The sequence below is a fragment of the Gossypium hirsutum genome, chromosome A11, assembly GCF_007990345.1.
Source record: "Gossypium hirsutum isolate 1008001.06 chromosome A11, Gossypium_hirsutum_v2.1, whole genome shotgun sequence".
In the NCBI taxonomy this organism is placed as follows: domain Eukaryota; kingdom Viridiplantae; phylum Streptophyta; class Magnoliopsida; order Malvales; family Malvaceae; genus Gossypium; species Gossypium hirsutum.
This window is the reverse complement of record NC_053434.1, coordinates 4048839-4071727: the sequence shown is the minus strand read 5'-3', so window position 1 is coordinate 4071727 and position 22889 is coordinate 4048839. Positions and strand designations below refer to the sequence as shown.

The 22889-nt window shown below is 33.7% G+C and overlaps 3 protein-coding genes and 1 long non-coding RNA gene across 12 annotated transcripts; 2 read left to right on the top strand and 2 right to left on the bottom strand.

Annotated features, from left to right (window-relative positions):
- Nucleotides 1-2886: 2886 nt before the first annotated feature.
- Nucleotides 2887-4829, top strand: LOC107923981 (methyltransferase-like protein 23). The gene is made up of 8 exons (XM_016854213.2): nt 2887-3233; nt 3327-3431; nt 3501-3587; nt 3821-3871; nt 3967-4060; nt 4138-4222; nt 4377-4530; nt 4612-4829. The coding sequence occupies exons 1-8, from the start codon at nt 3165-3167 to the stop codon at nt 4636-4638; spliced, it is 672 nt and encodes a 223-aa protein (XP_016709702.2). The 5' UTR covers nt 2887-3164; the 3' UTR covers nt 4639-4829.
- Nucleotides 4830-5798: 969 nt separating this feature from the next.
- LOC107923979 (probable protein phosphatase 2C 60) lies at nt 5799-9550 on the top strand. Of its 9 annotated transcripts, none has more exons than XM_016854208.2 (7): nt 5845-6248; nt 6342-6399; nt 6587-6635; nt 6716-7089; nt 7220-7587; nt 7929-8165; nt 8834-9550. In XM_016854208.2, the coding sequence occupies exons 4-7, from the start codon at nt 6783-6785 to the stop codon at nt 9083-9085; spliced, it is 1164 nt and encodes a 387-aa protein (XP_016709697.1). In that variant the 5' UTR covers nt 5845-6248; nt 6342-6399; nt 6587-6635; nt 6716-6782; the 3' UTR covers nt 9086-9550. The 9 variants fall into 9 exon arrangements, with proteins under 9 accessions (XP_016709694.1, XP_040936582.1, XP_016709697.1 ...); XM_016854207.2 differs by having other exon boundaries at nt 6326-6399; XM_041080648.1 differs by lacking the exon at nt 6587-6635 and having other exon boundaries at nt 5839-6248; nt 6326-6399; nt 6661-7089.
- A 2519-nt stretch (nt 9551-12069) lies between these two features.
- LOC107922789 (NEP1-interacting protein 1) lies at nt 12070-13872 on the bottom strand. The gene is made up of 5 exons (XM_016852959.2): nt 13387-13872; nt 12855-13033; nt 12682-12765; nt 12411-12584; nt 12070-12322 (listed from the first exon to the last, which is right to left on the bottom strand). Exons 1-5 carry the CDS (start codon nt 13538-13540, stop codon nt 12200-12202), a joined length of 714 nt encoding a protein of 237 aa, XP_016708448.1. The 5' UTR covers nt 13541-13872; the 3' UTR covers nt 12070-12199.
- A 4522-nt stretch (nt 13873-18394) lies between these two features.
- Nucleotides 18395-22675, bottom strand: LOC121209649 (uncharacterized). The gene is made up of 3 exons (XR_005904756.1): nt 22456-22675; nt 18844-18906; nt 18395-18761 (listed from the first exon to the last, which is right to left on the bottom strand). It is a non-coding gene; the product is annotated as an uncharacterized lncRNA (long non-coding RNA).
- Between the last annotated feature and the right edge of the window lie 214 nt (nt 22676-22889).

Here is a 22889-nt window from a genome sequence, read left to right as displayed (position 1 = left end):
AGTTAATTAATTATTTGACTCGATTCAAATTTCATTTCACTCGGCTCGATTAATAAAAATTGAAATAGAATTATGATGATAAAATAGGACTCGTAAAATTGATTAACTCGAATTCTTTTACTCGATTCTATCGAATGCTCACCCTTACATATGAAAATAAAAATAACATTTAAAATACTAATTGGAAATTTCCCCTAAAAACACTCGTTTGAAATCGTCACAATAAAATAATTTTTTTTGTTAGAATAGTTTTGTTGTGAAAATTTAATGTCATCATTTTTATTAAAATAGTTAATAATATTAACTATTTAGACTAATTAATATTATAGAAGTAGAGGGACCAAATGATGTCAAAAATTAAAGTATATAAATTACATCTCAAGTTTCAATGTAGTCTAATGACTAAAATTGAAATTTGATCATTATCTTATAATATTAAAAAAATGTGATACAATACTAAAAGAAATGCGAATATGTCAGTGTCTATGACATTTGGGATATTTAAATTATATATAATCACATAATATTTTAAATTAAAAAAATAAAGTTATTAACTATTTAAACTAATTAATAAAATTATAAAAATATAATATTAAAATATATAAATTAAAAATCAAATTTAGACATATTAGAAGGACTAAAATTAATATTTAACATTTTTTGTGAAATGCAAAAATTAAGAAGAAGAAATGATTGATGTGCCACGTTTCAAGACAAGGAAAGAGCTTTGGACCTATGATTCCCTCACTTTGTTTCGGGTTTATTATTTATGTAAGGGAAATTATAGAGTATAAATTTAAAGGTTAAAATATCTTTTAATCTTTTTTTTAGTTTCATAGATGTATACTGTTTGCTTTTTGAATTTAAAATTTTAAGTTTAATTATTACAAGAAATTTAACTGATGTGATATTTTTTAAATTGAAATAATTCATTGGATAATTATGTAACAATAAAAATAGGGTAAATTATTAAAATAATTATTTATGTTTGAAATGTTACGATTTAGTCATTTACGTTATTATATTGTAACATTTTAGTCACTCAGCCATTAATTGCCATTGACAATGTAACTGTAAGCTGACATAGAATGTTAAATCATCATCTTAAACAAAAATTTTAGCTTAAATTATACAATTGGTCATTATATTTTTTTTCGTTTTGAGCAATTTAATTTTTTTATTTTATGTTCTTTTAACTTTTTTTTCCAATCTCTTCTGTTTCTCCTTTTGTTGTCCTTCTTTCTCCATTTATTTTAACGTAGTTTTTTTTTTACATTTTTAATTTGTTAAAACTAGTTTATATATTTGGCTTTAACAAATAAAAAAAGAAAAAGAAAAAATAAATTGTTCAAAAAAATAAAAGTAAAGGGACTAGTTTTAATAAATGGAAACCATAGAAAATTTATGTTAAAAGAAATGAAGAAGGGGGGAAAATAAAGGAAGAAGAAGAAGAGAATGAAAAAAGAAGAAGAAGTAAGTTAAAAAAACATAAAAGAAAAAAAAATTGCTCAAAATGAAAAAATATAAGGACCAATTGTATAATTTAACCTAAAATTTTCATTTAAAATTTTCATTATACTTGTAATTATATTTTCATTCACTTATTCTATGTTGTCCAAATAGTCCTCTGGTGGAGTTTTAACTTAAAATTTGTTGATTTCAACATTTTTCCAATCATTTTGATATATTTAAATATTTTTATAAAAAAAATATGATGAGAATTTTTTTACATTTTAATTTGACTTTTATTCTTTTACGGGCTAAATTTGATATTCAATTTTAAACAAAAAGTATAATTTGATCATTAATCATTCAAAAATTATTTAATTGTTTTTTTTAATGAAAGTACTAATTAAAATGTTAAAATTTCAAACATAGCAGCCCGTACGGCAATTCGCATGTACTTCATGCATTTTCTTAAAAATTATGATCATTTTATAATATTGTTTTTTTTTATTATTGTAACATATAAAATAAATATTGTTATTGCCACATAAGTTGCCCCACTTATATCGTTAAAAAATAATGTTTTTAGTTAACATTTTCTTAAGAAAAAGAAATTGACTATTTTAAAAAAATTAATGATTAAACTAAAAATAATTAACGATTAAAATGATAAAAGAAATAAATCCGTTAATTAAATTTATCATTATGCTTTTTAAAAAATACATGATTGCTAGTTCTGAAACTTCCCATCACTTGGCTGATAATTGGGTTCACCTATTTACTGATTGAGCAGTTGCTAGAGATTCTAGAAACACCTCAACGGGTGGAGTGGTTCAAGACCGGAGTGGAAATTGGATTTTAGGATACACCCATTATTTGGGTAGATGCTCACCTTTAGAGGCTGAATTCTGAAACAGTTTTTATGGAATTCTTATTCTATTGAGTAAGGGTTATAAAAAAGTTCGAGTCTGACAACCTTGAAATGGTTAAGGGTCTGTCTACAGAGATATCAGTGGATTCAGGCACTACAGTTCTCAGGAGAATCAAATGACTTCTGCGTTCTGATGATCAATGAGAATTTAAGTATGTCACTAGGGAGTATAATTTAATTACAAATTAATTGGCAAAGATCAGTCTCTCTTAAAAATCACCTCTCCAACTTTTTGAAGTATCTCATAATTTGATGGTTAAGGCTATTCAGCAAGAGAAAACTTTTAAAATCTCTTAGGATGTTTTTTAGTTATAATTCTATTTATTTAAAAAAAATGATTGCTCTTTGTATGAGTCGTTTTTAATAGACAAAAGCTTTGTTTGTCGTAAATTTTCAAAAGTGATTTAAATCACTTTCGAAACCGAAATTGAGAGATATGGGAAATGCGTTTTTAAGTAAAACATAAATTTTATCTAATTTCTCATCAGCATTAATTCCAAGGAAGCAAGGTAGAGCCAATAAAATGCCCAAGCAACTATTTTACTATGCGTGCAACGTGTCCACAGATCTGTGAGGTTACTTCTTTCGTTTAATGCGTTAATCTCTGCCGTTTACAGCTTCTAGATTCTCACGCTGATTAGTTAAACGCTGCGCTTTAGTAAAATTACACAATATTACATTAAAATTTCAAATGTACGGAGTATAATATGAAGAAAGATATAATCGGCGGCGTTATCAGAGGCAACGACGACGGCGGCAGAGACAGAGATTCGTGGCCAATCAACTAATGAAGACGATATCTCGTCATTTTTTCGGCGATTCTGAGAAAACCGCCTTCTCCATATCGATAGTTGAGGTAGTAATTTTTTCATAAAACTCTATGAAAGGAAAAAAAAAAACGTAGAAGCTTTAAGGACTAGGGTATAATTTTTTTTTTTATTATGAGCAGAACATGAAAGAAGACTATGGCTTATTCGTTTGGCCTTGTAGTATCGTACTGGCCGAGTATGTTTGGCAACACAAACTGCGCTTTTCCGGGAATAATGTAGTCGAGGTATTTCTTATAAGAAATTCGAATTTTCGCTTTGGTATCTCGAGAATTTTTATGTGTGTTTTCTTGCAGCTCGGTGCAGGAACTTGCTTACCTGGATTGGTAGCTGCCAAAGTTGGCTCCAATGTCACACTTACCGACGATGCAAATAGATTGGAGGTAGTATTTAGTATTTACTTACTTTTACTTGTAAATATAGTGCCCCTGAGTTGAAAATTGATAGTTTTATCCAAAATTTGGAACATTAGTAGAAATTAATGTTGATTATAAATCCTTTTATCAGCCTAAAATTTGCTTTTGCTTAAACTGAATTATTATGACTGCAACTAATATTTTACTTTTTGATATTGAGCCACTGAAGTATGTACATGTATTGTTTGATGTAAATACAGGTGCTTGAGAACATGAGAGGAGTCTGTGAACTAAATAATCTGAAATGCGAAGTAAGGTTTATGTTGATTGCTCGGATATGCTGTTACTTTATATCAGCCTGGTGTACTTATGAATTGCTTTTCATGGATTTAAGTTTTGTTTTTAGGTGTTAGGATTGACATGGGGAGTTTGGGATGCATCCATATTTAGTTTACACCCGAAAATTATTCTTGGGGCTGATGTTCTTTACGATGCACAAGGTATAAAACTACTTTACGATGTTCTAGTTCCTTTGATTTATGCTGAAACAAAACGGTGACGGACTTATGTTGGTAAGCCTTTGATGACCTCTTTGCAACTGTAACATTTCTGCTCCAAAGTAATCCAGGCTCAGTTTTCATAACAACTTATCATAATCGAAGGTACTAGTTCTCTCCTCGGTGTCGTTTGTATTCTGATATATTCTGGTCCAGATTTTCTAGGATTCAATGCAGAATTATGATGGCGACTGTTGTCTTGTTTTCTAAAATCAAGTTCTTTAGTTGTTTCTACTGACTATGACTAATAATCTTGCAGCGGCCATCATCTTATTGAGTTCCTAATGGTCAAATGGGGACTCAAGTGTGTGAAGCTTCTAGATGGTTTTTCGTTACTACCATCCGATAAGGCAGCTAGGCTTAGTGGAAACATTCAATTGGCAGAAATCATGTTGAACGATGAGCAAATTGAGGTAATTGGGAAACATTAGATTAGCCTGCATAAGTTTTGTTAAGCAGCCATATTTATGTGCATTCTTACTTGACTGCTGCAGGAAACTTCTTCCTCTGGAGCTAGATGATTATGTTTAATTCACCTACACATTTGTCGATTTATATTACTCTTTGTAGCACAAATGAACTATGCCTTCAAGTACAAGCTGAAGTTCAGTAAGATCGTATGCTGAAAATGATTGGAAAATGGCTTGTCAAGTGTTACTCGTTAGTCTCGCTCTTGGTATTCTATTATTGATGCATATGCCAGTTTTCTTTTTGTACTTTTGCATTAGATATGGTCACTCTTTCTTGTTTGAATTCTTCTATATTCATAGCATGTTATTGAATCCTTTGAATTGGGAGGACTTGGATGCCAAGTCTTTCGTTTTCAAGTTTTTAGGCAAAGCTTGATCCGAACAAAATAGGGGTTTCAAGGATCAGCTTTTGTGCATTAAAGCAAGTGATGAAAAAAATCTACAATTTTGGTCAAACTGCCATCCAAACAAGTTGACCTTCAGCTTCACCTAAATGTTTGGAGAGGCTTTCAGTTAATAAAATAAAATAAAATACTAAAATTTGAGAGCCATTGAATTAATGTGATTGTCAATAATAAAAACAATACCTACCTTACACGTGTCTATGTAGACTGAAATTTGTGGCTCGACCAATCGCTTTCCTGGTTACCTTTGACTTTTTATATGCCTACTTTTCTTTTTACAAAAATGGAAAAAAAATTGATTTTTAAAATAAAATTATTTGTCAAGTACAATGAATTAAATGGTCCGAATACATGATTAAATCAATTAACGGTAATGATCTTTATACCAAAACACATTGATACTCCAATTAATCAGAAAGAGTCATCTGATAATTGAGCTGTTCAGATTCAAGCAGCCGTAGCACACGTGTAAGTATTATTTATTGTTATTTTTCGTATATGAAAATCACAAATAATATTAATCCACACAACGTTTGCCACTTGGCTATTAAAATGGATGCACACGCGTGGCTTTGCTTTCAAAATAGTTGGACACCTATCCGTCACCTGGATTGGGGATATGGATATATTATATCGATAAAAATATACTGAATAATTCCAAGAATGGAATGGACCCAAAAATTATGACAATGGAAAATACGTATAAATGGGCATACGATATCATATTAAATTTCTTTAAAACATGCTAAAATTCAATTATATATTATATAATTAACAAATGCAATTTAATTAAAAACATTAGCGGATTTGTCGTGACCTATATATATATGTGTGTGTGTGTGTGTGTGTGTGTGTGGAGCCCATGAATGCCCGTATTCATTTGCTGGCTATGCCCATCATTCAGCCATCGCTTTGCTTTGTTCGTTTTCTTTTATATAAGCCTTTCGTCTACGGAGAAAGACCGAACACCCAGTTTCATTTTATATACTTTCTATTTCACACTGATTCTTAATTCCTCCCACTCTTATCTTCTTGTATTTACTTGCAAAGAAAATAGAGGGAAGAAAGGAAAAAAGGAAGCCCCAAAATGAAATTAAAAAACCTATGAATCTGGGAGTTTTCATTTGATGGATGTATAGATAGATCTAAAGCTTTGAAAACCCACATGTATTGCTCTGTTCTGTTTAGATCTCCGTCGATTTCACCGGCTATCATTCAGTAGCTGAGTACTACAGTATAAAACAGCTGAATTCTACTGTGAGTTTTTATTTATTTTTATGTGATTGATGTTTTTTTCTTTCGATATGATTCTTTTTTTTAATGATTTTATTTAGTTACTGAGTATTTCAGGCTGTGCAATTACTTGTGTGCAATTTTTATTGTTTTGTTCAATTTTGGGAATGTAAAGGTAAATTTGACTTTCCTGTTTTGTTCTTCGCTTTTCTTTTTGGCCACAACTGATGTCGTTTTTGTTGTTTTTATTTATTAACTGGCAGTATTAGCTTAATTCCCCCCCGCCTTCATTTTACACTTTTGGCAGATTTGTTTTCTAATCTTTTCTTTTCTTTTTTTTTGGGGGGGGGGGTTTCGTCAAGGGATCGATTTGACGTTTAGTTGTCAGCTACTATTTGTTCAATTTAACAGGTGTGTATGTTTTCTTGGTGTGCAGGAGAGGACTGTGGTGGGAGTTTATTGATTCCAAGTATTGGTTTTTTTTTTTTTAGGTGGGTTTGCTGCATCCAATTTTGGATGTTAAGGAGGAATTGGAGGCTGGCCCTGGTGAGATGAGGGATGTTATCAAGGTTGGTCAACTTTCTGAGGGACTGCTGGCGGACATCTTCAGACCGTGGTTCGGATGCAGCAGGCCGACAAGATGGGCTTCTTTGGTACAAAGACAAAGGGCAGCACTTGAATGGTGAATTTTCTATGGCTGTTGTCCAGGCTAACAATCTGCTCGAGGATCAAAGCCAGATTGAATCTGGCTCCTTGAGCACTCTCGAGTCTGGTCCATTAGGTACCTTCGTGGGAATATATGACGGTCATGGTGGCCCTGAGACGTCGCGTTATATCAATGATCACCTCTTCCAGCATCTAAAGAGTAAGAGACCGTGAAACCAGTAACAGTTGGTAGCGATTTAACACATGCTACAAGTTCATTTTATGCCAAAATTGGAGGTTGAGAATCTGGTTGGTGCCTTCGTGACTCAGTTGATAATATCGTTTTGCAGGGTTTGCCACGGAGCAGCAATCCATGTCTGTTGATGTCATAAAGAAAGCATATCAAGCAACAGAAGAGGGATTCTTCTCTGTTGTTGCAAAACAGTGGCCTATGAAGCCCCAGATTGCTGCTGTGGGATCATGCTGCCTGGTGGGTGTTGTTTGTAATGGGACCCTTTACATTGCTAACCTTGGTGACTCTCGTGCTGTGCTGGGAAGGCGTGTCAAGGCAACCGGGGAGGTTCTAGCCATCCAGCTGTCATCAGAGCATAATGTAGGAATAGAGTCTGTCAGGCAGGAGATGCATTCTTTGCATCCTGATGACTCACACATTGTAGTTTTAAAACATAATGTATGGCGAGTAAAGGGCCTCATACAGGTATGTTCTTTGTTTGGATATTAGTAATAGACATACAACGGTGTCTATGAAAGTTATATTTTCTTGACATTGTTAAATGCCATAGACATATTGAAGGAACTAAAGGTAAATTTAACTGAATAAGAAATTAACCTTCTAAGGGAAGCAGAACTTTTCTATTTTTAAATCGTTCATGTGAAAAGCTGGACTTTACAGCATTCATTTTGTTAAGCTATATCTTTAACCAAGTTTGTTTCTCAGTTCATTTTCCATTAATCAGCATAATGTGTGTGTGTATATATATTCTGGGATATTGTGTGTCCTGATTCACTTAGGACATTAACGAAAGTTTCTTGTTGCAGATTTCTAGATCCATTGGTGATGTTTACCTTAAAAAGCCTGAATTCAACAGGGAGCCTCTATATCAAAGGTTTCGGCTTCGTGAAACTTTTAGAAAGCCAATTTTGAGCTCTGAACCATCAATATCTATGCATGAACTCCAACCTTATGATCAGTTTATCATATTTGCTTCTGATGGTCTCTGGGAACATCTCAGCAATCAGGATGCAGTTGATATAGTTCAAAAGCATCCTCGGAATGTAAGATATACTTCTCTTAATGGATAATTAGTGTGGTTTTACTATTAAGTATATAATCTACTTATTCACTGCGTGATTTGTGGTTTTTGGTTTGAATTGGTGAAATTTGGGCATATCTATGCACTCTTTCAGTGAGTTGAGACTTCCTGTGAACTTGAAGCAATATTGTCCTAGTGCAATTTGAAGTTTCCGTTGTGTCTGCTTTGAGATCTTTAATTTTATTTTTCTCAACTTTCTATATGTTGTTCCACTCAGTGTGACATCAATGCTCGACAAACATTCATTTTGTACCACTAGAGTGATAGTGCCTCAGCAACTGATTATACTTGATTGCATTGGCTGAACCTTAGCTTTAGAAGTTTCAGTTCAATTTTGTCCTTGATTCAATGGTGACATATATGCATGAAAATGTAATACAAAAAGTAAGTGCTATCTTACAAACTAGGTTTAGAGATAATTGAATGGAGCTGTTAGCAACTAATCCCACATATTTTGTTTGTATTCTCATGTGTGTTATTGGGATTGTTGTTGTATGACATAAGAGAGGTATAAAGTCTTGTGGATTCATATGCATAACCCTTTTTTTGCTGCAATAGTGATGTTTTTGTCGAGGAGCATGGAAATAAGTATCGTTATTGATTGTTTTGTGCTTATTCTTCTTCTCACAGGGGAGCGCTAGGAGGCTTGTGAAAGCTGCCTTGCTGGAAGCCGCTAAAAAGAGAGAAATGAGATACACAGATTTGAAGAAGATAGAGCGAGGCGTACGCCGGCACTTCCATGATGACATCACGGTTGTAGTTGTATTTCTCGATTCAAATCTTGTGAGCAAAGCCAGCTCAGCTAATAGCCCTTCATTGTCCCTCAGAGGAGGTGGAGTTAACCTGCGTGCAAAAACCCTGGCTCCCTGTGGCCCGACTTAATGTCAGTCGATAACGAGGTTAGCAACTCCTACTGTTGTTTCTAGCTAAGAGTCGTCCTCTTATCTTATGTAATGCCTTCAGTTGTTATAAGCAAAGAAAGGAGAAGGTGCAGTCTTTTAATTAACATTTATTTATTATATGTATATTTTTTTTCTTTGTACAATGTAACATTTTAAGAGAGAGATGTATATTTTTTTCTATGTACAACGTTACACTTTAAGAGAGAGATTTTATTTAGTTTATGTAAGCCCTTTGAGCTGGGAAGGGAAAGAATCAAGAAGCTACAGCAGCGAAGGTAACAAAATAAAGATTCTCTCTCATTTCTAGCATTGATTTCTGTGTATTATGGTTGCTCTAATTCTGGAGTTTTTTGGGGGTTTTGTAAATTATGTCGACATCCCTGAAAATCGAACTCCCTGGACTTGTTGGTTACGTGTTGCAATAAATATTTGACTTAATGTTGAAGCTTTGTAGGCACCGACTGGAATGGGCACTAGTGGAATTATCCGTTACCTTTTTCTTGGTCTTTTTTTTTTAGTAGCTTTTTGTTCTTGAAATAGACAAAAAGGTTAGGTGGAGACATTGGGTTTCCTGTTTAATATCCCTAGGCATGGTAGGAGAGGAGTTATGAGAGAAGCCAAACCTATGTCCTAAAAGGAAAAAAAAAGCTATATTTTTGGCTGGGAGGATTCAATTAGGGTGGCTTGATACTTGAATAAAGACAAAATGCCCTTTTGTTGTCCAGATGTCTGATGGGTCATGTCATGGATTCTGTCCTGAATTTTAAAAAATGGATTTTGTTGTGGCCCGTGGTGGGCCGTGTTGTGAGGTAATTGCTAGGTAAAATAGCATTGCTTCTGTTGTCACTAAAAGTATCATGGATGTAAGTTGGATTATATTTTTTATTAAAAAATTAGATAAGTTAACTTTTAAGGAGCAAATATATTTTTTATAAAAATTTTATTTATTTTTATGGTTAAAAGTTTATTTTTATATGTTAACTTGAAGAATATATGAATTTTATCAGTTATAATAAAATAAATGATTTTTAAAAAAAATTAATTTATTTTCTAATTTATTGTACATAAATTAATTTATTTATAATACTTTCACTAAAGATAGAAGTAGACAGCAAAAAAAGCACGATCAAAATGTTTAAAGTTAATCCCAAATCCGAATCAATCCGCTTGCAGCTTACTTAATGTTGTCCCGTGTTTTCTGGCAAATCTGTTTAAGCACTTGATCCACTAATTTGGAAGACTGAGGGTTAGTTTGGATGGGCGGTGCGTTTAGCTGCGGTTAGTGTAAAAACAGCGGTGGCGGTGAGATTAGATACTGTAGCAATACTGTAGCATGAGATAAAAAGTAAGTTAAACGCACCGCACCACAGTCAATCGCCCATCCAAACGAAGCCTGAGAAAGGCACCACAATTCATTGGACCTCTAGCTTTTCACCTTCTCGGTTCTGACCTGCTTCGAGAGGCTCCCTTCTCCTCCTTGATTAGTTACTTATATGTGGATATGGATGTGGTACGTATTAATAAACTAATAATTTTGCATGTTCTGATTCTCATCTTATTACAAATTTAATGCAACAAGAATGTTGTTGTCTTAGGATTTTAGCACCAACTTAACCAGTTGATTTTTAACTTACGAGGTGAGGTACAATTTGACTAGGACCCAGATCCTTCACTACAACCTATGAGATTCGGGTGTTGAAAGACAAATCAGATTCCACAATATAAAATTTGAAGATAGAAATTAATTAAGCGTACTTTCTGAGTTCCTCAAAAGCCTTGGGCCTTGCCATGCCAGCCTCCCTCATCTTTGTTTTCTGCTTTATGTTAAATTTAAGTACTGCATGATTCCTGGGAATAAGTTACTGAAGCTATTCGTAGACGGGATTAGTTCCCCGCTTAGGACCACATTAGCCAGTGGATGAGTATCGGATCAAAGATGGATCTGAATTAACGTTTTAATTAATTACTCACAACATACAATCCCAATTGTCCAGATTTAAGGCTCCAAATTTGGAAAATATAAATTGATGAAGTGGATGGAACAAGCAATGGATTATCGTACATACATATATATATTATAAATAAATATGTGAGAGAAATGATATATCATTTTAGTCTTGTTGATACAAAGAGTCGGGGTGGAGAAGATTATAGCGGAGATTGAAAGTCAGTCCATCCTAATAGGTTGAAAGCCGTACAATTTTGGAGGTAAGAGGGTTAGTGGAGTGAGCACAGAGTAGTAGGAGGAGGAAGGATTAAGAAGGAAGGGTAGTGTGCGTCTCTCTCAAGGATGAGAGGGGGTTAAAATGGGGCACGTGGCAGTCTTTCATTGGCTAACTGGTCCCTTCAAGGGTTCTAGCTAGGTAGGCGATGTAACACTACTTCGGTTGTAAGGTGTGCAAGTGACAAGTGATGACTGTCTCGTTGGAATAACTTGCCCATCAGAGATAGCGGCTCATGTGTTCCCTAAGCTTTGACAGAATAGTGCCCATGGTGGAGGTCATCATGTATAACAAGTCCGTACTTCAGCTATCCCCGTATCAGAGGAGAAGCAGCGATCACAAACCATACTAACAAATACATTTGGATATGAATTCTGAATCAAAGCCTCAGACTTGCCTTGGATCTATAAGAGCTTTTACGTATCGAAAATTACTACAATTACAAACCTGGAGGTCAAATCTCAATCTAAAATGAAACCTCTTGACTTTGAGAACTGAAGTGTATAATATTATTTGTGTCATCTATATATATGTACACCCTCATCATATTGTATTCATGCACTACCACTCTGTTTGCACCAATCATTTACAGGAAGAACAGGACACGGCACAGCAAGGTATATGTATGTATATAATAGCCGCCAATTACTATCTAACTACATCAAAACCTTATAAAAAGGGGTTGATTCAGCAAAATGTTTATATGATCCCTGTATGTAGACACTACACAAAGAGACAGGAGTACGCAAACATTTGAATTTAATAAACTAAATCAGAATACACACAAGCCCTGGCAAGTAAACAATGTTATAAATCAAATATAAACAACTCTTCTCAACTCGTATTGTTTAGTTTAGTTTACAATAATAACATTACATATCCCTTCTACACAATGGACAAGAACCATGACAAAGCAGCCACTTATCTATGCACGGCTGGTGGAATATGTGATGGCACTGTGGCAAGTTCCTCACTGTTTCTCCAAGCTGAAAGTCCTGCATAATATAACACATAAAAGACAATCAAATAAGCTCTTTATCAATGACATCTAGTTCTGAGAATAGGGTTACGAGGAAACTAGACCTGAAGGCAAACTGAGCATGAAACTTTCTCCCCGGAAGCATTCACATTGTTACCGTTTGTGATTATCATCTTCGGGATTTTTTCAACCAAATGTCTGGCCAATCCTTTAGCACTACCGGTGTCGAAGATGTTGTGGACCTCCGCGAATGTTGTTGCAGGCTCAGCAGCACCCATCTAGTGAACGAAAACCGAAATCTTAAGCATATTGCCCCTTTGATGGAAGCTCAGAAAAACTAGTATCATCTTGCAGTGAATATATAATATATATCACCTGACTCTGGACTGCACTCAGCATAGCCGGACCGATTCGTTCACGAACAAGTCTCCCACTTAGAAGGCTTGTAATCACATCAATCTGCATAATAGAAAGGTATCCATTTATCATAAGAACTAGCAACTAAAGCTGTAAATGTTAAAACCATGATACTGAACAAAACTGCTCACCAAGTAGAGTAAACATCCGATCCCGGATTCATCGGATTGCCAAAGAAGGAGAGAAGATTCGAAGACTTCCATCGAGAAAACTGCTCCAGATATTGCCCCAACCGCAGCCCCTCGAACGAACCCACTCTCCGTCTCTTGTCCTATCAATGCCCCCGTCATGGCCCCTAACAATGTTCCCACTGCACATACAAATGTCATCAATCTCCATCTTCACCATACTTAGAGCGAAAAAATGGTTACCCTCAGGCATTAAAGTGTTCCACAAGTTAAATTCTATGAAATCAAACAGCATAATTGGATTTATTCTCTATATAATAAAAACGACGAAATTATATAACTTACCATAAAATTATGAATGGAAAAGTAAAATTTAAAAGAAATAATGATAAAAAAGAGAGGAACTATCGTATTCATTCAAGCTATAACAACAGGGCAAATTCAATTTATTGCAAAACCAATATGAATAGGTAACGAATCAAATCCAAAAGCTTTTGAAGAAACAATGAAACGGAAAGAGAGAAAAGAAACCAACCCAACGCAAAGAAGAAGGTTAAGATGGCAGAGAAAATGTTCCCAATAATGGCAGAAAGGGCGGAATTGCAAAATTCTTTAACCTTTTCAGTGAAATTCCCTAACAAAGAAATTGAAGACATAGAAACACGAGATGGGTATCCGTAATAATCCATTTTTTTCCCTTTCTTTGACGTTGTTAAGTGTTGAAATCAGAGAATTGGAATGAAAAAGTTTATGGTGATATATAGAAGAAACTTTATATATATATATAAAGACAGAGATGAGACGCGGTATATGCTTAGTAGTGCTTTCAGGGATGAAAAGTGAAGACGTAAACAAATTCTGTCTGCAATTTCTTTGATGCAACCCTCTTTCTTTCTCTATGAAAACAATGTTGTGATAGTGGATGAAAAATCTTTTATTATTATTATTATTAATTAGAAATCATGTTGATAGTCAAAAAGACAGGAGAGAGATAGGAAGCTTCTTTTTTGGCTTTCAGTTGCAGACAATGTTGCATGAACTGTGAGACGTAGGATGATGGATGGAAGACTCGTCTTCTATAAAAGAAAAAGACAAAATTTCCTCAATGTTTATTTTTTGGGGCTCACTGATTGGCTGGCTACTTTTCTTTGGGTGTGCTCGGCAATGTGAGCTTATTAATAAGGAGGGCTGCATTAAGACTTTTTCCTTTTTGACCTTTTTTTTTTTTTTAAATTTTCAATCATATAGCATAGGCTATTTTAATCTAACCAATTGGAACCAACCACTCATTGCATTTACAACAACTACTTGACGTTTGGACATGGAATGTACGGATCGTAATATTTTCTTCGTCGAATGGTACTCAATAAGCATCGAAACGAATCTATTTGTGTCGTCACGTCGCCCAGCATCATGTTTACAAGTTGGTGTTATGGTCTTCACTGAGGTTCTCTTAGGTATAGTACCTTCATTTCGGTATCATTTGATAATTGCTATCCCTCCAAATATCAATTTAGACAAGGAATTTGAAACAACAAAACAATCCTTCAACATATCTATCCCTAATTAAATTAACGTTGCAAATAAAATAATATTAAATTAAAAATAAATTAGTTGACTGAGTCTTAGCTCAGTTAATTTTTAATTTTTATTTTATCTTTTAACCATTTTAATTTTTCTATAAATACATTAAAAAATAATAGTTATTAACTGAAATTATTGAACTTAAATTAATAATTTTAAAATGTATATATATATATTTACATGAATGTAACTGAAATATTATGAAACTAAAAATTAAACTCTAATGGGGGGAGGATCCATTACAAGTGCCTCTAGTCTTGACACTTTTCTGGGTATAGATTCATGATGTTATTGGTCTGTTTTCTGAGAATTTGGCAGTGCAATTGGGCAACTTTTTAGGGAATTTTCTAGAATATGATGGATCAAATTTGGAGAAAGAAAATAGAAATTTTATGAGAATCAGAGTCCAAATTGATATAAGGCGTCCTTTGAAAAGAAAGAAACAAATCATGTTTTGTGGGAGGCATTCATATGTTAGCTTTAAATATGAGAGATTATCACTTTTCTGTTTCTATTGTAGTAGATTGGGCCATAGTGATTCTTTTTGTGAAGCAAAAATGACTCTTGGAGTGGAAATTGCTGAAACCGGTTGAGATTTATCATTGCAAGCACAATCTCAGAGAGCTTTAGCTATGAACAGTAGCTAGTTACGTGAGGAAGGGGAAGGGGAGCTGGGCGGAATTTGTAAGAAAAATAGAAGATTAGGAAACGGCCAGCGGAAGGTGGAAAGCAAAATGAGATATAGGGAAAGTAAAATGAGATGCAGGAAGATTGTTCATCTGGTTCTTGGTTTTAATTTGGAAGGGGATCATCATCTTTTGGTCAACAAAAGGAAAATTCATTATTAGATCAGGCCCTAATTGCAATGGATCATGATTTGGAAGATGCAATTTTAATAGGAGAGGAGGGGAAGAAGGGATCTAGAGGGGAGCTTGAAGACTTAACAGGGAAAGAAGAGATCGGTAATGTAATAGCAAGAAATAGGAGAATGGTGGAACTTAATTATTTATCATCGACGGCTACCAAGAGGCAAGCCGACCGTGGGCAATGAAAATCTTAAGTTGGAATGTCCGTAGATTGGGGAGTCCACGGACAGTTCGAAGACTTTGACATTCGCTGAAGAATTATAATCCCCAAATAGTCTTTTTTATGAAGACTAAACTTTGTAGAAATCAGATGGAAAGAGACGGAGTTGTAGTTTTGTGAATGGCATAAAAATGGGGTCGGAGGTTACTGGAGAAGGACTGTGTTTGGCATGGCGAAATGATATCAATCTTACGCTTCAAAATTTCTCTAAAAGATACATTGATGTGATAGTGGAAGATAATGAAATTCATGAAAAACGGCGATTTATAGGTTTTTATAGAACTCCGTATGCACAAGATAGAGAAGATTCATGGGCTTTTTTGAAAAATCTTTATAATGATGAGGATATCCCTTGGTTTGTATGTAGAGATTTTAATGAAATTATGTATGGGTTTGGAAAAAATAGATGTTTACCTAGAGATGAAAGAAGAATAGAACTGTTTCGGAAAATATTGGAGGAATGTCAATTGATAGATGTGGGGTATTCTGGTAGTTGGTTTACTTAGGAGAGGAAATTTACCAGAGACAAACATACAAGAACGACTGGAGAGAGGAGTGACTAATGCGAAATGGTTTTCTATGTTTCCTGAAGCAAAAATTCAGCATCTGGTGCATTCTTTTTCTGATCATTGTCCTCTTTTAATTGACACAATAAGGGAAGAAAAACGGCGGAAAGGAAATAGTTTCAAATTTGAAGCTTGGTGGACATTAGAAGATTCTTTTGTTGATGAAGTTAAACATATATTGGAAATGGCATCAGGAGATTTATTGCAAAAGCCGAAAATCTTAAGAAAGAGCTTGGAAAAATATGCCGGGTAAATACGAATAAATAGAAAGTGGAGAAAGAAGTTTTTAACAGCAAAGTTATCAGAATTGGTTGAAGTTGAAACGAATGATAGTAATACGGCTGAGATGATTGATACGAATATTCAGTTAAACTTTGAGATTGGAAAGGATGAATGTTACTGGGAACAAAGGGCTCGACTGAACTGGTTGAAATTTGCCGATAGAAATACAACATTTTTTCATAGCCAAGTAACGCAACGGCGGAGGAAAAATCTGATTAATAAGTCACAAAAAGAAAGTCCATGGGAAACAGAAGACCTTTAGGAAATGAAGGGTATTGCATGATCTTATTTTCAAAATTTGTTCACAACAGGAAATAGAGAAAACTATGATCATTTGCTTTCGGGTATAGATTGCTGTGTCTATGAGGAGGATAACAGAAAGCTTACAGTGTAATACATAAAAGAGGAGATTCGAAAGGTATTGTTTGAAATGGGATCTACAAAGGCACCAGGTGAAGATGGATTCCCAGCTTTATTTTATCAAAAATGTTAGCATATCGTTGGGGAAAAAGTTGTTTCTTTTTGTTTACAACTTTTAAATGGAAAGATGGAGGTTAGTTTAATAAACTCAACACATATTGTGCTTTTCCTAAAAATTACCAACCCTTCTAATATGCCACATTTCCAACCTATTAGCTTATGCAATGTTATTTATAAAGTGATGGCAAAGGCTATAGCAAACAGATTCAGAGGAGTTATTGATAAATGTATTGATGGTACACAGAGTGCTTTTATGGTAGGAAGATTAATATCGGATAATGTATTGCTAGCCTATGAAATTCTACATATGCTAAAACAAAAGAGAATAGGGAAAAAGGGTTTTATGGCGGTAAAACTAGATATTAGTAAGCCATATGATAGGGTTGAATGGAACTTTATTAGGGAGATAATGATCCGAATGGGATTTGCTCAAAAATGGATTGATTCTATTATGAAATGCATGTCTACTGTTTTTTATCAAGTAGTGGTTAATGGAAATATTGGAGAAATTTTTCGTCTAACTAGGAGACTTCAATAAGGTGATCCCTTGAGTTCGTTTTTATTCCTAATATGTGGAGAGGGTTTACCTAATCTTATGAGACTAGCAATAAGGGAAGGACTTTTCAAATGTGTCAAGGTTATCAGAAGTGGTGTACATGTGTCACACTTATTATTTACAAATGATTACATTTTATTTGGGGAGGCAACAAGAAGGGGAGCTTCAGTAATCAATGAGATCCTAAGTGAGTATAAAAAGTGTTCGGATCAGTGTTTAAAATTTTGACAAATCAACTGTCTTTTTTAGTAAAAACACATTAGAGGAAAAAAGATGATTGGTTGTTAATTTACTGGGAGTACGAAGTTTTAAGTAATCCGGAATGCTATCTAGGTCTACCGAATATAGTTGGTAGAAGAAAAAAAGAATCTTTTCAAGTTTTAAAAGATAGACTAAAACAGTGTATTGACAACTGGAGTGTTAGATTTCTATCTCAGGGTGGAAAAGAAGTATTCATTAAAGCTATTCTACAAGCCATACCGACATATTCAATGGCTTGTTTCTTACTACCAAAATCACTTTGTGATAAATTAGAAGTTATTATTGCTAAATTTTAGTGGCAAAAGGGACGTAGGAAGGGTGGAATTCACTGGTGCTCTTGGAGAAACCTTTGCATTTTAAAAGAAAACGGAGGCTTGGGTTTTCAAAATTTTAACCAGTTCAATATTGTGTTATTAGCCAAGCAGGGCTGGCATCTTTTTAATTATCCAAATTCTCTCGTAGTTAGAGTTCTTAAAGCAAAATATTATCCACATTCGAATTTTCTAAATGCACAGTTGGGAAATTTAACTTCACTTACCTGGAATAGCATTTGGGCAACAAAGGGTCTTCTTTTTAATGGGCTAAGCTAGAGAGTTGGAAGAGGGAATGAAATTTTTATTTGGATTGATCGATGGATCCTAGGGATAGAAACAGATAATTAGCAAAACGGAGCAGACAATGATGAGCTGGAATTAGTATCGGATCTAATTGATAGTACAAACAAGACATGGAAAACAGAGTTAATTAATAATACCTTTCAAACGGACATTGCCCAAAAAACCTTGCAGAACATAAAGACTTGCAAGTGTAGAAAATAGAATCTTCCAGAAAATTTTCAGTATGACGCACCTATTAACTATTACAAGATGCTAGCTTGGATTCTAAGCTCTTTAATATAGGCCGAAATCAAAGACTTTTACAAAAAATTATGGAATTTACAGCTACCATAAAAAATTACAATTTTAATATGGCGGATCTCCTGGAACTATATCCCTATGCTATCCAACCTTTGACACAAACGAGTGACCACAAATGCTAGATGTCCTTGTTGTTGCTCCGGAGAAAATGACGGCCACCATGTTTTTCGGCAATGCCCTACAATCATAGAAGTATGGCAAAATCTTAATCTCGCTTGGGTTACAACACACATGGATCAAAATATCTGGGAGTGGCTAACCTGGTTTTTCAAAAGGGGTACCAAGGAACAGTGTCAAACTTTTTGTTGCTCTTTATGGTCTATCTGGAGCTCGCGGAATCAATTTGTTCATGAAAGAAAAACCACATCAGAAAGGGATTTCTCACAGAAAATACAAAGATATTTAGCAAAACCTGAAGGAGTGAGAAAAAAAAAGGTGTAATGGCCTAAATTCAAGGTTATCGGAACAATGGTTTCATAACCATAGATCCGATTTAAAGAGAAATTTATTTCAATATTTTTGCTTGAAAATTGATATGATAGGAAAATCGTATAAAAATATTGATAGGAAAATTTTATCGATTTAGTGATTAGATAGAAAAAGAAATTATTGAAGAAATTGGGTAAAAATAAGGTATCGGGACCTCTATCTCGTAAAACCGAGTCGAAAATAATTTTATAAATATTTATGAAATATTATTAATGTGGTATTAAAATTTCATTAGGAAATTTTAATGTTTGGCTAGTCAATTAAATCAAAAGGACTAAATTGTAATAGGTGTAAAAGTTGCTAGAGTGATTAAATAGCTTAAGAGTCTAATGAGAAAGGATTTAAAAGGCAATTAGACCCAAAAGTTATTTGGGCTGGACGGCAAGGGTATGAAATCAGCAGAAAAATTGATAAATTAAGGGTAAAATTTGAATATTGCAAAATTAACTAAATAAAACTAGGACTAAATAGGAAATATCTAGATTTCTCTTCATTTCTCTTCAATTCCAGCAGCTAAAAACGCCATAGGAGGGTTCTCTAAGCTATTATTTCATAATTTTTGCACCAAGTGAGTTAATCCTTGCCTTTTTCTTGTAATTTTTGTGTTTCTAAGACTTTTACAACTAGGTCCTACTATTAAATTCATTAGTTTTTGATTTCATGGATGAAATTGAAAGTCACTATGGTTGAGTGCTGTAATTTAATGATGAAATAGAATGAAATTAAAACTTTCATTTGTTTATGAGATGATTTTATTAGGCAATTTCAATGGAAATTAATTTTTAGGACCTAATTGTGAAAATGTTTGGAATTAAAGTCTATTGCTGAAATTCTGATTCCTAAAGGTTGTAAACTAGTTTAAGGTGATAGAATAAAATGTTAATTGAGAAAAATCAGCTCAATTGAGAGGCTAATTGAGTAGGGACGAAATTATCATTTATTAAAAGCTTAGGGGAAAAATGGTAATAAACAGCTTGCACTAAAACAGTTTGGACAGCAGCAGTAGACTAACTTTAAAAAATCACCAAAAATTGTAGGAATCAAATTAGAAGATGAAAAAAAATATGGAATTAAAGCTTATTGAGTCTAGTTTCTCATAGAAGAAATATTGTAAGCAATGGATTTTTAAATTTTGAGATATAATGAATTTTGTGAGACAAGGTCAGAATGAATTAGGGTTCCCCAGTTCTGAATTTGAAAAATTATAAAAAATTGAATAAAAATAATTAAGGACTTAAATTTATATGTCTAGAATTCTGAATGAGTCTATTTTTAATTGAAACAAACGACAACATCATTTGAATTCTGTATAAATAGATAATTTATTTTTAGTGAAGAAGGATCAGAACTGTTAGGCAACAGAACAGGGATGAATTTGAAAAATAAACTGTACTGATTGGCTAAACCAAAAATAATGAAAATTTTATGGTAAAAATATATATGAGTCTAGTTTCAGGAAAAATTAACGGATCTTAATTTGGAGTTCCGTAGCTCAAGTTATAAATAATTTAGTGACTCTGACTCAAGTAGACAGCTTTAAATGAACTATAAATAATAGTTGAATTATAGAGAATATTGCATATGAACATGAAATGTATTAAATTGATAATTAAATTTATTTATTTAGATCCAGAAGATTCAAATATGAAGCTAGATCGAGGAAAGGAAAAAGTTCGGGATTAGTAGATTTTTACTGTTTACAAACAAGTATCAAGGTAAGTTCATGTAACTTGAATTATATTCTTAAATTGCTTGAGATTGTATGTTATTGATGTGAATATGATTTGAGTGTTCATTGTATGAAAATTAATGAAATATTGATATATTTGATAAAATGGGAAGAAATCCCGATTGAATGAAAGGAAAATTCGATGGATCTCTGAAAAGGAATTGACGGTAAAAAGGATCTAGCCCGGACGGGTGATCCTATCTTAATATAGCCCTCCCGAAGAATATGTGTAAAATGGATTTAGCCTGGACGGGTAATCTGAATTAGGGTCTGAATTTAGCCTGGACTGGTAATTCAGATCCAAGCTCATTAGAGTAATTGTCATTGCAGGGGATTTAGCCTGGACTGGTAATCCCGACAATACTCTATGAGTTTATATTGCAGGGGATTTAGCCTGGACTGGTAATCCCGCTGCAAGGTTGAGGTTCGCGGGAGTGTGCTCTCTGAAATGGAAATGTGCGCACATGAATATGAATTGACGGACCCGGAATTGTACACTAAAAGTGTACCTTTGAAAATCCATCGAAATTTCGATAAATTTAACGGGATAAATATGGAAAAATAACAATGAAATGGAAATCATGGTATTGACGAGCTCATCAATCATGTTATATATATTATTGATATATGAAAATTATTGTACTAACTTGAATGTTGAGTTTGTGCATATTAGGGTAATAATGCATTGAATGGATATATGGATGTTTATGGTATTGTATTGAAAATATTAGGTAAGTATAATTCTTGTTACATGAGCTTACTAAGCACGAAGTGCTTACCCTGTTTCCTTTTTCCCTATTTTGTAGTGTTAAGAGCTCGGAGGTCAGATTTGGTCGGAGACACATCACACTGTCAACCTCAGGATTTCGATATATAAAGAAACTTTATTTTGAAAATCAATGGCATGTATAAGCTAACAAAGTAAATGTTAACGTGAAATGAATGTAAAGTTAGCCATTAGTATGGTTAACAAACCTGGTTATAGATATGTGATGACGTTATCTTATATAAATGCATGAATCTATCATGAAAATATATTGAATTGATTTGGTTGATGTGGATTGGTCTCGATTTAATATTGCAGGGAAGGTTAGATATTTATAAAATGGCTATATTGAATATAAAAAAAATTTAATTCGTAAATTCCGGTAATGCCTCATACCCTATTCCGGCAATAAATACGGGTAGGGGTATTACAAAAGGCTTACCTTTAATACTGATAGAATCCATAGCTAAAAAGAAGAGACAACGAGGGGGACGACACAGTTTGATATAGCTTTTGACATAAGAAACTCTAGATCGGCTTTGGGGTTGTGGTTCGGGATCAGATGGGTGATTTTAAAGCTTCAAAGACGATTCTTCATTATAACATCTCATCTCCGTTTGTAATAGAAGCATATGCAGGTTTAGAAGCCATCAAGTTAGGAATCTTAATGGGTTTAACTTCAGTGACAATCATGAGGGATTCAAAAACAGTCATAAAAAATGCCAAATGACAAAACCGGACAAATCAGTTATTAGAGTGATTATTAGAGACATTCAAAGTAAAAGATCTTGTCTTCAAGAAGTTGTTTTCCAGTTTATTCAAAGATCAGAAAACACTCAAGCCCATAAACTAGCAATAGAAGCATTAGAAAAAGGAGAAGAATAGTACCTGGTGAGGGAAATGTTGAACTACAATGAACTTGCTCCGGAAGGAAGATGGTCAAGAAGCCCAGACTGAGATTGATTTGGTGAGGAAATAAAGCAGTAAAGATAGCAGGTAAAGGAAAATTTTTGGGGAAAAGCTATCATCTGAACAGATGAGACATTTTGACATTAAAAGTTGAGATTTATGGCGTCCAGGCTATTCAACTTGATGAGGAAAGTCAGTAGGTTTCCTTTTATTTTTTATTTAATATTTCATTTATTGTTTTGTCTTTTTGTTAAGTTTCATTACCAGGTTATTCACTAAAATCAAATAGTGAAGCCCATATCTGTTTATTTCATTGTTCCAGTAAACCTGAGCCCAATGTTTTTGGGTATTAGTTTCTTCGACTTTTAATAAATACTCAGTCAATTTAATAAAAAAATAAACAATATATATAT